This window comes from Passer montanus, unplaced genomic scaffold (assembly GCF_014805655.1).
Source record: "Passer montanus isolate IOZ18808 unplaced genomic scaffold, ASM1480565v1 scaffold43, whole genome shotgun sequence".
NCBI classification, from domain to species: Eukaryota; Metazoa; Chordata; class Aves; order Passeriformes; family Passeridae; genus Passer; species Passer montanus.
Genome location: NW_024369151.1, coordinates 5,740,939 through 5,755,338, shown reverse-complemented (window position 1 = coordinate 5,755,338; position 14,400 = coordinate 5,740,939). Strand labels below are relative to the sequence as shown.

General features: G+C 46.0%; 2 protein-coding genes across 4 annotated transcripts in view; one reads left to right on the top strand and one right to left on the bottom strand.

Annotated features, from left to right (window-relative positions):
• Nucleotides 1–9,864, bottom strand: part of NUP188 (nucleoporin 188) — a 25,324-nt gene extending 15,460 nt beyond the window's left edge. Inside the window, exons 1-16 of the mRNA XM_039720217.1 lie at nt 9,780–9,864; nt 7,883–7,937; nt 7,217–7,290; nt 6,912–6,996; nt 6,205–6,285; nt 5,760–5,804; nt 5,100–5,192; nt 4,855–4,974; nt 4,246–4,457; nt 3,589–3,703; nt 3,165–3,365; nt 2,388–2,477; nt 1,674–1,739; nt 1,007–1,126; nt 433–559; nt 154–309 (exon numbers count right to left, since the gene is read on the bottom strand). Of these exons, the coding sequence (XP_039576151.1) occupies nt 154–309; nt 433–559; nt 1,007–1,126; nt 1,674–1,739; nt 2,388–2,477; nt 3,165–3,365; nt 3,589–3,703; nt 4,246–4,457; nt 4,855–4,974; nt 5,100–5,192; nt 5,760–5,804; nt 6,205–6,285; nt 6,912–6,996; nt 7,217–7,290; nt 7,883–7,937; nt 9,780–9,805 (1,666 nt within the window). The 5' untranslated portion in view covers nt 9,806–9,864. The remainder of the gene's footprint in view (nt 1–153; nt 310–432; nt 560–1,006; nt 1,127–1,673; nt 1,740–2,387; nt 2,478–3,164; nt 3,366–3,588; nt 3,704–4,245; nt 4,458–4,854; nt 4,975–5,099; nt 5,193–5,759; nt 5,805–6,204; nt 6,286–6,911; nt 6,997–7,216; nt 7,291–7,882; nt 7,938–9,779) is intronic.
• Nucleotides 9,836–14,400, top strand: DOLK (dolichol kinase). Of its 3 annotated transcripts, none has more exons than XM_039720222.1 (2): nt 9,836–9,949; nt 11,933–14,400. In XM_039720222.1, exon 2 carries the CDS (start codon nt 12,017–12,019, stop codon nt 13,586–13,588), a length of 1,572 nt encoding a protein of 523 aa, XP_039576156.1. In that variant the 5' UTR covers nt 9,836–9,949; nt 11,933–12,016; the 3' UTR covers nt 13,589–14,400. The 3 variants fall into 3 exon arrangements, with proteins under 3 accessions (XP_039576156.1, XP_039576158.1, XP_039576157.1); XM_039720224.1 differs by lacking the exon at nt 9,836–9,949 and adding an exon at nt 9,959–10,371; XM_039720223.1 differs by lacking the exon at nt 9,836–9,949 and adding an exon at nt 9,959–10,379.

Here is a 14,400-nt window from a genome sequence, read left to right as displayed (position 1 = left end):
CAGTGAATTTTACAGAATAATCATCATCGGGTTTCTGAATAAGTACTCCATGCTCTTCCAAATGTACTCAGAGCTGTTCAGTCCTATTACTAACCTCAAACTGACACCACTTAATCATTATTTATTCTCTTTTACACTCCCAGCCTGCCTCACCTGCTGTTGACACAACATGGAGCAGCATCTCAATCTCACAGGTGAACAGAGTCCAGCTGCTGTAGGAATACTCCCACCGTACCAAATAAGCCCGGTCATCCAGCATCACTTGGCCCACTGTTCCCTGAGGTATCCGGAGATTTGTCTGACCTAGTCCTAAAGATTGAAGAAGCAGGTGAAACAATTCACAAATTTACCCATGAGTTAGAAGCCAGGTAAAGAAAGAGCTAAATTCCCCAAAGCATTTCAGTAAGAAAAGCTGAAGTGCAGTTTCCTTACCAAGGGGATAGAGGAGCTTTGGAGCCTGCCTTCGCCACAGCGTGCCGTCCTCATGGGAGATCACATCTGGAGGCTTGTGCTTGTACAGCTCAATGTAGAAGGACATTTTATCCAGGAAACTGTACACCTGCATCAGAGAGAGCTTCAACAACACAGCCAAAGAGCCAGAGCTTCTTAAAAATTTATCAACCAGGTCATTTCCAGTATCAGGCAAGTTTACTTGAGGTGTACAACAATATCCTTCTAACACATCAACCCCACCAAAACATTATTACACAGGCCTCATATTCAGACAAATCTCATCTAATGAATCAGGTAAGTACCACCCGAAAATTAGCATCCTAATCTTCAACCATTAAAGCTGAAAAGTTTTCTAAAAGCCAGAAAACAGCATCCTGCAACAGCAGCACACAACTCTGAAGGAGCTGTGTTCTCTGTTCTTAGACAAAAGCTTATGTCTGTTATCTAAGACTGCAATTGAGATAAACACATGTAACGGAAAGAAAGAATCACAGAGCATGTCATCCCTGACTCAAAATAAATCATCTCCCAAACACCAAGAGAGATCCTGTACCTTTTTTGCAGTGGATTTATCAGACACAAGGGCTTGGAGCAGCTGAAGGAGAGGAGTGAGAAGATGGGGGAACATCCCACAAACACTGTCCAGGATAATACCCAGACCTGCAGTAGGTTCCTGGTGGTGGAAACAGAAAACAAATGTCTTATTACCAAAAAGAAAAGCTAAAAGGGTCTCAGTACAGCACAAGGTTATAGTTCTACTTTAAGCTGTACATTTAACATTAATCATGCACAAAAGTATCACTCCAGTGACTGGAGATCACACTTGCACAGACTAAAGCATGAGGCAGTCTGCAAGTATAAGGCAAGAAGTAAGACTGTAAGGCATTACATATCATCCTAATTCTGTGACAACAAAAAATGAGCACAATGCTTTTTGCCAGCAGTTAGTTCAATCCTTGCAGCCCCAGCCCTGCTATCAACTATCACCTATATTAAAACTTGTTCCAGTATCCTTTTCAAGTGTAAAGCCAAGGCTGTACCTAAAAAGCAGGAAAGGGCAAAAGTAAATCAAAGATAGATGCAAATGAACATTTGCTCCTCAGGCCCTCCTAGTAACCAACTCACTAAATACAACCAGCCTGTTCCTTTGCTAAAAGGGAATCTTTTATCAGGTCACAGTTATAAACAAGGTAGGTGAAACAAGTTGCAAACACACTCACCGTCTTCCAGAAGAGCTGAGGGATGCTGGAAGCTGCCAGAACTTCACATGCAGCATCAATTATATCCTGCAAAGGAAGACAGGATGGAAAAAAATCAAAGCTGTTTTACACAGGAGGATTTTGTTCCAACCAGGTTCTGACACATCTTTGGAATTTAAGTTTCCATGTTTACCCACCAAAATGTAACTACTTCCAGGAGCCAAAACACACCCAAACACATCATCCACCCCCAGACCACAACCTAAAGCCATGCTCCTCATAATGAATGAACTGGCCACAACAAATGTGTCCACAATATCTGCAGAGGGCTGTAAAATGTCCAGTCCACCTCAGAAATGAGTTTGTATTATTTCCATTGTTTTGGGAATAACAGATCACCAATTAGCTTCACATCCATAGGACTTCACATGCATAATGTGCTCTTTCATTACTAATCTGCCAGTCTGTAGAGGTGTTTACCACATTTGCATGGTGTAAATGCAGTAGGAAAACCAGCAAATCACTCATTTGGGTCTCCCTAAGCCACATAAAGCTTTCAAATTTGCTTAAAGCAAATTTGCATAAAGCAAATTTGCATAAATTATGCATTTTTGCATAAAGCATTTTCAAAGCTTGCAGCCTGAAATGCAGGATTACAATTTAATAGGCAATTAGCATCAGTTATGACAGGTAATTTTAAATTATTAACAAATGCAAAGGCTCTTGGATGCTTACCTGCTGATTGCCCAACGTATGTAATTCCAGGGATGTCAGGACAAAGGAAAGAAGTCCATAAATACACATACAAGCCGTGCTGGCAGTACACTGCAAAGACAGAATAACAAGGCTGATATGGGAAAGATTATGAATTACAAACATGCTGTAACTCTACTCAGTCTGCTTTACACACCAAGTAACTGACTTTTAATGTATCCTTGCTGCAAAGGGGCAGCAAAACAGGGAGCAGTCATTAGTTAAGCTCCATATTAACACAAAATATTTCACTGAAAGGAGAAGTCTTGTCATTACCATTATCACTAGAAATGCCTTGCAGGCATCAAAATTTAAAAAAAAAGCACTTAACATTTCTAGGAATCAAAAGGATTTGCTTTCACTGGCTTCTGTCTACAAAGCAGTTTACCCTAATACACCATGTTTTCTAATGAAGTCCTATACAGAGAATAGTGCACAGTTAAATCATCCTATACTCAAGATTCACAATGGCAAATACACTTATAGAGGCAAATCAAAAAACTTTGATTAACTGGAGTCTATTCTGTTCAAGAGAAATGTAGTTCCTTGCTTTACAAAGCTTTACTTAATTCTCTGGACATAACAACCTGTTTTGTTCCAACTTGATTTCTGATCCTCACAGAATGAAGATTAAGATGAGAGAACATGCTTTACTGCATGTTTGAAAAGAACTGGTTCAGTCATCTGCTTCCCATCTCAGCTGTACATCAGGAGCAGTTAGACCCTCAAAAGCTTACATGTACAGCTGAAGCAACTCACATTCTTGCCCCCACTGCTGAGGGATCGCAGCAGCTTGGTCAGATACTGGAAGACATTCAGCTGGATTGCAGTGCTGCCCATCCTCTTGATGATGCTTGTGGACTCGTCTGGGTTTATGGTGTGACGCAGCAGAGCCCAGGCCAACAGCACTGGAGCATGATGTGAGACATCCCCTAACTGCAGCAGCTGATTGTCCATCTCCTGCACAGAGACACATCAGAAGCAAAATAACTGAGATCTGAAAGTAACTCATACCCAACAAGCACATATCTGATTGTGTCCTTCTCATGGTATGTGGATGGCAGCTTCTACACTTGGCCAACAAGCCCAAGGATCAGAAGTTTACAGACACAGCCTGGCTGATCACAGTAAATTCTGTATTGTTAGGCTTGAGGAGGGCTTGGTTACTCTGCCAGTGTTTTACCTGGTGGATATGCTGATTGTTGGCCAACTTGTGCTCTTCTGTTCTGTCATCCAAAGCACGCTCATGGAGGGAGTCAATTTCCATGCCTTCCACCAGAATAAGAGCACTAAAGTAGCTACAAGCAGCAGGAGAATAAAAAAAAATAGGTCAGTAACTTCATTTGAGTATTCAGGTGAGGGTTTTTTTTAAACTATAAGAGGTCAAAAAGCAACTTTTAGTTTCCTTTGTTCAGCTTTCATTGAAGCAATAACAAATTACAAGCAATGAATGGCACATAATCGAAATTTTGTCTCAAAATGCTGGTACAGGAAAAATTACAATCTTCAGAACTAACTTTTCTGGCTGAACAGACAAAAAGGGTCACTGAAATTTGAAGACAGATTTTCCACCTTTGTAACTCTGCCACCAGGATGTATGGCAGGATTCTCATTCCCCCTTCGAGTCATGGCCCACACAGAACAAAGAAGACAATTATAAATGCATTTTTTTCTGAGAAGAACAACTAACTCTGCCACCAGGATGTATGGCAGGATTCTCATTCCCCCTTCGAGTCATGGCCCACACAGAACAAAGAAGACATAATTATAAATGCATTTTTTCCTGAGAAGAACAATCGTTTTGCTCTGTACCCACATCACAAATACACACAACACTTACCCAATACGATCCACGAGGTGATCCATGCTCTCATCTACTAAATGCCTGTTGGTTTGCCTTGTGCCAAATCCCTGCTCCTTGAACATCTTTGCAAACGCCAGGAGCTCCTCAGGTGCCATTTCAAAGTATGCATAGTAGAGGAAGATGACTTCCAGGAGCATGGACTGCTCCCGAAGGCACTGCACGAACCACCTGGAAACCTGACGTTCTGTCTGCACAAAGGAAGTTCCACCATCACATGTCAAAGCTCACAGGGCAGCCAAAGCAGTCAGAAGCTGAGAAGTGTGGTGGCATTTCAACAGCTTGTGCAGCCAGCAACTGAGTCAGTGGCAAGGAAAGTTACTCTAGGTCCAAAGAGATCATGAACAACTACACATAAATGGCTCTGTTGGCCCAGTGCTCTCCACAGATTTATTACAAGGAACACTAAGTTTCACAAAACTTGTCTCTAAGCCAAAGTGTGTTCTGTTACAGAGAAAACTAATTTTATGTTTCTTGGACCAGGAGAAATGTCCTGTTTAACTGCATCTGTACAGATGTATTTTCCAATATACTACACATAAGAAACTACTTTAAAAGCTTGAGAAATAATAGTAAGAAATAAAATACCATGAGATTTCCATGTGTTTCCCATGTAGGAGCTTCTGCTTTGTACAGTGCTTCGAACTGCTTGCGGTAATTCGGAACGAGCTCCTTGTCCAGCTTTTCAACACACTGGAAGTACTGTGCCTTAAAGAAACAAAGAAGTCCATCAGCTTCTCACAGGCACACCCGTGGGCTTTTTGCACAAGCAGGTAAGTACCTCACAGCTTCCACATTTAGCCTGTTTCAATGGCATCAGGGCCTGGACTCACTGTGTAAGGGTGTCTCTCATCCTGGAAGTAGGTGAGCAGGTGGAGGACGCAGCGCAGGATGCAGATCCTCTCCTCATAGTAGTAGTCAGCGAGCTGTGAATGCAAAGTGCCATCAGCACCAAGCTGGCACAGTGCCCAACTCCCTGCCACCCCCCTCCCAACCACTGCCAAGGCCTTCACCACAGGAATACAGAGTTACTACAGATGGAATTTCAACTGAGCAGTTCTGAATTTGGGGAAAATGACCAACACTTAATAAATGTTACAGAACTCAATCTAGCATTGCCATAACACCAGGTCTGTAATGACACTGTTAAATGAGAAATCATGGAAAAGAAAGGCAAAAAGACATCCCTATTACCCTCTGTCAGAAATGATCATCACTCTTGTCAAGACACACAAACCTACAAGCTTTGGAAAATCAGGCAGTGTACATCTACCCAGCTGAATTCCCTAATACCAAGCCTAAAATTTCATTTCTGTAGCAATTACTAACCCTCTTCAAGTCTACACACACACACCCTCAATTTCAGAAGCACCTTCTAAAAGCCATCCTTTACATGAAGGAATACTTCAACTATTTCAAGATTTTCCACAGAAATAAAGCTGGTTGCTGCCAACAGATCTTTTCCACAGAAAATACAAATGGAAATAACTAACCTTCAGCATCAGAGCCTGACTCTGCCTTTCATCCTGAAGAACTGTCTGTAAACAAAATAAGACAAAATAAATAGCTACTGGAGAAATGCCTACTGACAACATATATGTTCACAAAATGACTAAAATAAAAGACAATTTTTCTTTCATTTGGAAAGACAGATTCCAAAAGCACAAAGCCAAAACACTCATTTTTAACTGTGTCTTTATTTTTCAGCTCCACTCTCATTCACAAATCTGTAGCTTTCCTGTATTCCTGCGACAGAGAGAGGAGATCCTGCAGAGATGCAAGAAGGAAGAGATAAGCCTGGATGCAGCTCCAGAGAAGAAAGGCTAGCAAGCTATTTCCCAATCGTATCTAGGACTCACATGTGACCATGTGCATCAAAAAACAACTATTATTAAGGAAAGATGTGGAGTAAATAGAACATAAATGGGAGCTATGGACCTTCAGGGAGTCTCTTGTTCCTCTGTAATCCTCTTGAAGGTAAGACTGTAACAACTGCACACTCTGCTCTTCATCCAGACCCTGAACAAAAGAAAGAGAAATTATCTGAAATTAATAAAAGGCAGCTGAATTCATTAAAGATTAAGATTCTCTCCAAATACTCAGGAAGCTCTTATCTTCAAAATAAATAACATACCAAATGAATATTTTTGCAGCAGGCAGATGCTTTAATCAGCACTTCTTTTAATGCCAAATACACAAGCTTTAATGTCACTGAGCTGCAGTTTAACTTCAGCTAAAGGAGCATCAGTCATTTAAATAAAAGTACCACCAGCCACTGAACTCTAAACTTCTGGCTTAAAGAAACAGAACCTTGCAGCTAAATGAGATGATTGTCAAACAAGACAACTGATTTAAGGACATCAGTTTTTAGCTGAGCAGCTGGCCTGGAAGAACCCAGCTCAGACCCACAGCAGGTGGCTGCTGCTGGGAAGGACCAGGAAAACCACAGCACCTAAAGTCACTCATCACTTTGGAAGTTTGACCTAGAGCCTCAACATGTACTTCAACATCCTTTAGATTACTTTGAACTGCTAAAAGGACCTTAAGTTTCTCTCTACTCAACATCACAAAGGTTAATTCAGTATCAGAATCCTATAACAATATATTCCAGGGATAAAAAATAATCCAAGAGCAGCTTCACTCACCAAAAACTTGCTGACTCTCAGACCCAACTCTTTTAGTGGAGCAGCTACATCTTTATCAGCTTTAATTTTTTCTGCTGAAGTTGTACTAAAGTGAAAAGAAATTTTAGTCATTAAAAACACAGCAATCTCAAGGAAAAAATTAAACAGACATAACTTCAAAGTTTTCCACTTTATCAGTTTAAACTGAACATTTGTTTTTTCCTCAGAGACCTTTCAATATTTCATACAGTATTCTGCAACCTTTCTTTACTTACTAGGAAACTTCACATTAGAGATTCATTTCTAAAATCAGGCAGTGACTGTACCTTGGTGGTTTGTAGTATGACAGTCCCTCTAACAGCCTCTGCCAGTTCTTGTTCAACTCTGCAGCAATCTGGGCCTAAAGCAGAAGCAAACACCACTGAACAGACTCCTCAAAGTGCATTACCAAATATTAGAACTGTTAAACTTCAGCAAAGCAAAGAAATTGCACCACCACAAAGAGGCAGGAACAACACAAGCCAGGTGTCTGTGGCTCAGAGTGATTCCAGATGCAGAAGTGATCAGGGCAGTGAGCTGCTCTGCCCATTCCTAGGGAGGGTGGGGAGAAGGGAGGCAATGGACTGGGTTTAGAAACATTTGGATTCCCAAACTCTGGGCTAATTCTTGAAAGCACAGGCTCCAGCCCCCAAAATAAGACAGCAGCTGTACCACACATGAACACCCCAGGGCAATCCAGGCAGCAGCACTTGTGCCCACCCCAGAAAAGGAACCACCTTTTCCATACACCCTCCCAGGCAGTTCATGCAGCTGTAAACAAGCAGGGAAGAATAAACAAGTGGCAGAGGTATGGGAACAAAAATCACAGTGAGAAAGAAGGAAGAGCAGCAGAAAATATCTTCACTAATATTCAAAGAGATGTACAAATGATGTGTTTGGCCATGGGGCCCAGTAAGTGATGGCCAAACCTGCTCTGCAGGGAATGAACTTACTGGTTCTCTTAAAGCTGATCTGCCCAGCAGAATTGTCCATAATTCTCTGCTGCTCCTGCAAACACAAGGAAAAGGTGGAGAGTATTTTAATGATTCATGTTATTCCAGGCTTCCATTTAGCTTACACTTTGCAAACCTGCAATTAACTTGCAGAAAATGACACTGCCATGCGAGAAAAATGATTTAAGGAACATTAGCTTTTAGCTAATGAGCTTCAGATGTCCTACAAAAACCAAGGAAAAACCCAGAGAGGGTGGCAACTGACACAGCAAGACCTGTGAATTCACATCAAAGCTTCACACTGATATCAGGTCACCAGCTCAGTTTGATTTTGCTATCTGAACACTGAGGGCTCCTAAGAAGAAAATGAAAGCATAAAGCAGTATTCTGCTGTTACATGCAATGCTCTCCTTCAAACAAATTTTTCCATCAGTTTCACCCTCCACTCTAAGCAGAGCATAAAACTGTATGAAGTGAAAAACTGCACCAGAAAAACTCTTTACACAGGCACCAGAACATTTACACTCAGCTTCTCAACTCTTCATGAGAACTCTGCAGAAAAGCCAACCCACACTGTAAGAATTTACAGATCACACCCTGACCCTGGCACATGCATTCAAAAAATCTCCCCACAACAGCCCAGAGAAAAGATATTTGCCAAAAAGAGTATTTCACTTAGATAAACTATGATTTGCTAGCAACACATTAAAGATGAGGATTTAAACACCCCAACTCCCCACACAAAGACTGTCTACACGAGAACACTCATTGCCTTATTTTTAGAATAACATTATTAAAATAACTCAGTGTGGCAGTGAAAGTCATCTGTGACTTCTGCCATGTGGTGACACTTAATGACAACACCTGTTATTTCCAGCACGCCCATCAGCAGAATTTCTCCCTGCTCATTCCTCATGGCTGGGTGCACTTCTCTGCCATGAACCGAGCACCCAAAGGCCCAGATATTCACCAAGAACTGAACAGCAGCGTGAAAGAAGCAACTCAGTGAATCCCAGGTTCAGTGATCATGTCAGATCAGTGCTGCCATTTGTCTTGGACACAATTTCTTCCCGTTATTGTCAAATCTGGGCCCCAGCCTAGCAACACAAACCCACCTACTTTCCGCTGCTTCACAATCTCCTCTGTGAATAAAACACCGTGGTTTACTGTCCCCTCATTAATAAGGCTCCAAGACAGCTAAGGAAGGAAAGCTCTCTGTATACGACAAGTAACAGTGCTGTCATTTAATAAAAATCGGACACTAGGGAATCTCCAGAACACAAAAAAGTTGTAATAAATTACAAAAAACGTGCTCTAGAGAAACGAAACCACCGAACTAAGATGATCACTCAATGCGGGATTCATTAAATCGCTTCCATTACGCATTTCCACGTGTGTATTTTGACTGCAGGTCTGCGGGAGGCGCAGCCGGCCCCGGCGCGCCCCTCGCCTCAGGGAAGAGCCGAGCGCCGCCGGGCCCCCCGCGAAGGGAGCGCGGACCGAGCCCCGGCCCCGCCAAAGCAGCGGCCGCGGCGGAGCGCTGCCCAGCTCCCATCCCGTACCGCGGGAATAAACAACCACAAAGCCCCGGCCGCCGCGGCCCGCTCCGCTCCGGGAGCCGGGGGTTCCCTGGGGGTCCCCGGGGGTCTCTGAGGGTCCCTGAGGGGCCCCAGCCCGGGGGGCGGGGCCTCGCCGCGCGCGCGAGGTGGGGGCGGGGCCAGCCCGGCGCGCGCCCCGCCGCAGTTAAAACCTCCCCGGCCCCGCGCTGCGCCCCGCTCCCCGCCGGCCTCTCTCGGCCCCCGGTCCCGCGGAGCGGGGTCCGCCCGCAGCGAGAGCCGGGGCTCTCCCCCACGCTGCCCCCGCGTTCCCCGCCGACCGAGCGGCCCCGGCCCCGCACCTCGCGCTCAGCCCGCCCGCCGCCATCTTCGCTCCGTCGTCACGTGACCCGGGGGCTGCCTCCCTCCACCACGCCGGTGTCACGTGGTGCCGCACAAGCCACGCCCCTGACACGCCCTCACAGCTGGGTCATGTGACAGGCGGCGCGGCAGGATGGCGGCGTCCTGCGAGGTGGGTGCGCTGGGCTCCGCGCGGGCACCGGGAGCCGCCGGCAGCGCCCCCGGCACCGCCCGCGGGCCGACGGCCTTCCCAGCAGCGGAGGCTGGCCCGTGGGTGTCGCGGCTGAGGGGCACAGGGCAGCCCGCGGGCTGAGGGGCGTGCACAGCGCTGCGGGGGCTCGGGGAAGAGAGGGGGCAGGCGGGGGCTGCAGCGAGGCGAGGCTGCCGCGTGTTTGGCAGCACGTCGGTGGGAAGCTTCCCTGCCCTGAGCAGCCGGGATGCGGAGCAGAAAACGCTCGGTCCTGCTTGAACCGCGCGGTGCGGGGTCCCGGTGGGGATGAGAGCGGCGGGGCTCCGGAGCCTCGGTGCGGAGGAGGGGATTGCGCAGGCACGAGAAAACGAAATCACTGAGCAGTGAAATGCATGGCGTTGCAGGTGGTCAGGTGTGAACATTCGGAGCTGCTGCACCACAGGGCTCGGGCAGGGTGAAACTCTGCCTGGCAGGGAAGTGAATGCATTGACAGCAGAGCTGCAGTGCAGTTAAGGCTGCCAGACCGAGTAGCAGGGCTCGGTCTGTGGTTGGCAGGTGGCATTTACTCTGCTTCTTACTTAGCTTCCCCCTCCCCACAGTGCTCAGAAACAGCAGGGAGTACAACCCAGAAACTGTTACTGGCTGGAGGTCAGTTGGAGGCATTGTCCAGACCAGTTCTGTTTTATTGACTGTGTGATTAATTCTTCTCCTGTTTAAAAATTAATTGCAATGCCAGAAGATTACATTTGGCCTGAAGGAGCTGTGTAGCAACAGTGCATGTAATGCAGATGTGTGGCAATCAAGTATTTCAGGCTGTATGAGTGAGGATGCCAAAAAGCAATCTGTCAATAACTAAGTTTTCAGTACAAAGTCATAAATAATAATAAATAAATAAACACTGCAGACACACTGTCTAAGGAAGTCTGACAGCACAAACTGTAACAGTTCCTCAGTAATACCGCTGTTACTTTGTCAGCTTTGTAATCTGGTGTCACCTTTCAACACTGGCTGAAAACCCAAAAGAAAACCTTAAATAAGAGAACCTTAAACAAACTTCTGGCCTTCCATGAGGGAGCTGCTGTAGATATTGGCAGTGAGACTTGGGGAGCAGAATTTAGTAAGACTTTGCTGCTAAGGGTGGGCCAGAAAGGATAAAGTAAGGCTGTGTTTCACAGCTGGATCAGCCATAATATTTCCAACAAGAAATAAAGAACCTGAGACCTTCAAAGACCCCAGAGGAGGTGACATTATAGCAGCAGATGTTTACATATGGCTGATTATCAAATTATAGATCCATAGGGAAATCAAGGGTGCCAGAAAGCAAAAAATGCTGGTGAGAATTGCACAATGTTGTCAATGCCCACAATTCTTTGAAGGGGATAAGATGAGATTTAACCTAACAGAGAAAATGTGCCTGTTGCTGATTGTCTAACAGCTTATCTTCCAGTCCAAAAGTTTAAAGGAAAGTTTGGTTTGCAGGGCAGCTGGCAGTGAGCCTTCACTCAGAGAAGGTGAAGTGCAGGATTCACTCACCTCACTGTTTGGGTTTTTTTTAATTCATCTGTGTGTTGGCATTAGCAATTGGCACATAACTGTCAGTTTAAATCAAGAACCAAATAGCTGTGCAAACACTCCAGCTGTCCAAGTAGTTGCTTTAATTGCTTGTGGGGGGATGGAATGTAAGAAAATAAAGATAGTGCAGAAGGTAATCCCACCCCTGAGCAGCTGCAGCTGTACTGATTACCAAAGACTGGGAACAGGCCTGCCCTTCACAGGCCACAGCTGTCTAGTGCTATAAAAGAGTGAGTTAGCTGGTTGGGAGGAGAGCTGGAGTTTGTTGGCTGCGCTGTGAAGGAGTCAGTGCTGCGAGGAGCTGCCACGAGAAATGACCAAAAACGTATGGAACTTCTCCAACAAGACAGCAACAATTGCTTGCTGTTTGGTTTTGGTTTTTTTTTTTCCCAGGAACTGCAGTAGCATGGAAGCGAATTCTCCCTAGCGGACACCTGAGCACATCCCTGCTGAGATCCCGCGGGCTGGGCCGGCGCCATGCCCTCGCAGGCCGTGCTGGTGGAGGCGCTGCTGGTGCTGGGCGCGGCGCTGTGGGTGCACGCCGCGGCCTGGGACCGCTTCTCGTGGTGCGCGCTGGCGCTGGCGCTGCAGGCCTGGTGCGGGCAGCGCCACTGGGACCGGCTGCTGCAGCGCGGCGGGGCCGTCTTCCAGTTCCGGGCCGCTGCCAACAGCGGGCTGCTGCCCGCCAGCATGGTCATGCCCCTGCTGGGGGTGGTGATGAGGGAGAGGTGCAGGGCCGCCGGCATCGTCTACTTCGAGCGCCTCGGCGTCGTGGTGGCTTCCACGGGGATGCTGCTGGCGCTCTTCCTGTCCGTCCTGGCGGCTGGCATCACCAAACCCGTGCCCACCAACGCGTGCGTCCTGACTGGGGTTGCTGGCAGCGTGATTATCTACACCATGAAGCACTCCTTGACTGTCTCAGAGGTGATAGAGGTTCTGGAAGTGCTGCTCATTTTCGTCTACCTCAGCATGATCTTGCTGTACCTGTTGCCTCGGTGCTTTACTCCCGGGGAAGCGCTGCTGGTTCTTGGAGGTGTCAGTTTTGTTCTCAATCAGCTCATTAAGCGCTCGCTGAATGTAATCGAGGGCAGAGGGGACCCCATTGACTTCTTCCTCCTGGTAGCAGTTGTCGGAGTTGTTCTCCTTGGTCTTTTTTTCACTGTGCTCTTCACGTTCATGGATTCGGGCACGTGGATCTCCTCCATGTTTTTCCACATGATGACAGCAGTGTTAGGCTTAGGGGTCATCATGCCTTGGCTGTACCGACTGATCCAGAGGAACCCTTTGCTCTGGCTGCTCCAGTTTCTGTTTCAGACGCAGACAAGAATTTACCTCCTCGTGTATTGGACTTTCTTGGCTGCCTCAGCATGCGGGGTGGTTTTCTACCAGAATGCTAAGAGATCATCTGAATCTAAAAAGCACCAGGCCTCGACTGTAACCAGGAAATATTTCCACTTCATTGTTGTGGCTACTTATGTTCCTGGACTCATTTATGACCGCCAGCTCCTCTACGTTGCTGCAGTGCTGTGTCTGGCAGTGTTTGTCTTCCTAGAGTACGTTCGCTACTTCAGGATCAAACCTTTTGGACAAACCCTGAGGCATTTGCTCTCTCTCTTCTTGGATGAAAGAGACAGTGGACCTCTAATCTTGACTCATATTTATCTCCTCCTTGGCATGTCCCTCCCAGTGTGGTTGTTTCCCAGACCTTGTGCTCCTAAAGGCACCTTGCCTGGGGCAGGAGCCCTGGCCCCCTACTCTGGGGTGTTGGCAGTAGGGGTGGGAGACACCATTGCCTCTGTTTTTGGCAGTACACTGGGGGAAATCAAGTGGCCAGGAACAAAGAAGACCTTTGAAGGGACAATGTCAGCTATTTTTGCCCAGATCATTGCTGTGGCTCTCATTCTGATCTTTGACAGCAGTGTGAATCTGAACTCCAGCTATGCCTGGATTCTGGCATCTGTGAGTTTGGTTTCTCTTTTGGAAGCTTACACTACTCAAATTGATAATCTGCTGTTGCCTCTCTACCTCCAGATCATGCTCATGGCATAGAAGCACTTCCAGGAACAGAGTTTTCTCCCTTCCTAGAGAAAGGTACTAGAAAATGCACTTTAATGAAAGCTCAAAGATCATGTTTTGGTACAGCAGAGAAAATTGTTGAGAACAGAAATGAAAAAGTCTTATTTAACATAAAGGTTTTGATTTGGTCTTGGTTTTACCCATCGAAAATAGACAGATTTATGTTCTAACAGCAGCAAGCATGACTGATAAAAACAGCACTTGTGTTTAATAATCCAATTTAAGTTTCTTCTGGGTACCCAAGGGAAGCAGAGGAAGAAGAGGTAAGTCAATTAGAGAGGACACAATAAACAAGCAAGTCTCCAGGATGTTGCTACCTCTGTACTGTACCTTGTTTTCTGTACCGAGTCCTGCATCTTGTGTTTGATGTGTGAACTCTCATTTCTGTGTAAGCACCATGTAAAGCATGTTTGATAACAAGGGGGAGCACAGGAACCAGGTACAAGTGTCCAGTCCTCATCAGCAAGAGCCAAAACCACAGCACGATGCACAAACACCACCCCAAAACCAGCAGCTGCCACAGCTGAGTTGTCCAGGGTGGGTGGGGAGGATTTGGGGATGTCAGACTCTGCTCATTCCAGATCATACTAATAAGAACAGTGAATCTTTAGCCCTGAAGTTTGCTTCAGCAAGAAAAATGTTTTATCTTCGTCAAGACTTAATCTCCAAATTAATTTGGAATGAATATGGGGGGGAAATTAAGCAAAGTCACAGCTAAAACTAATTACACATTAATCCTGAAAGCAGAAAATCTGTTGAAGTCAATAAAATTTTCTACTATTACA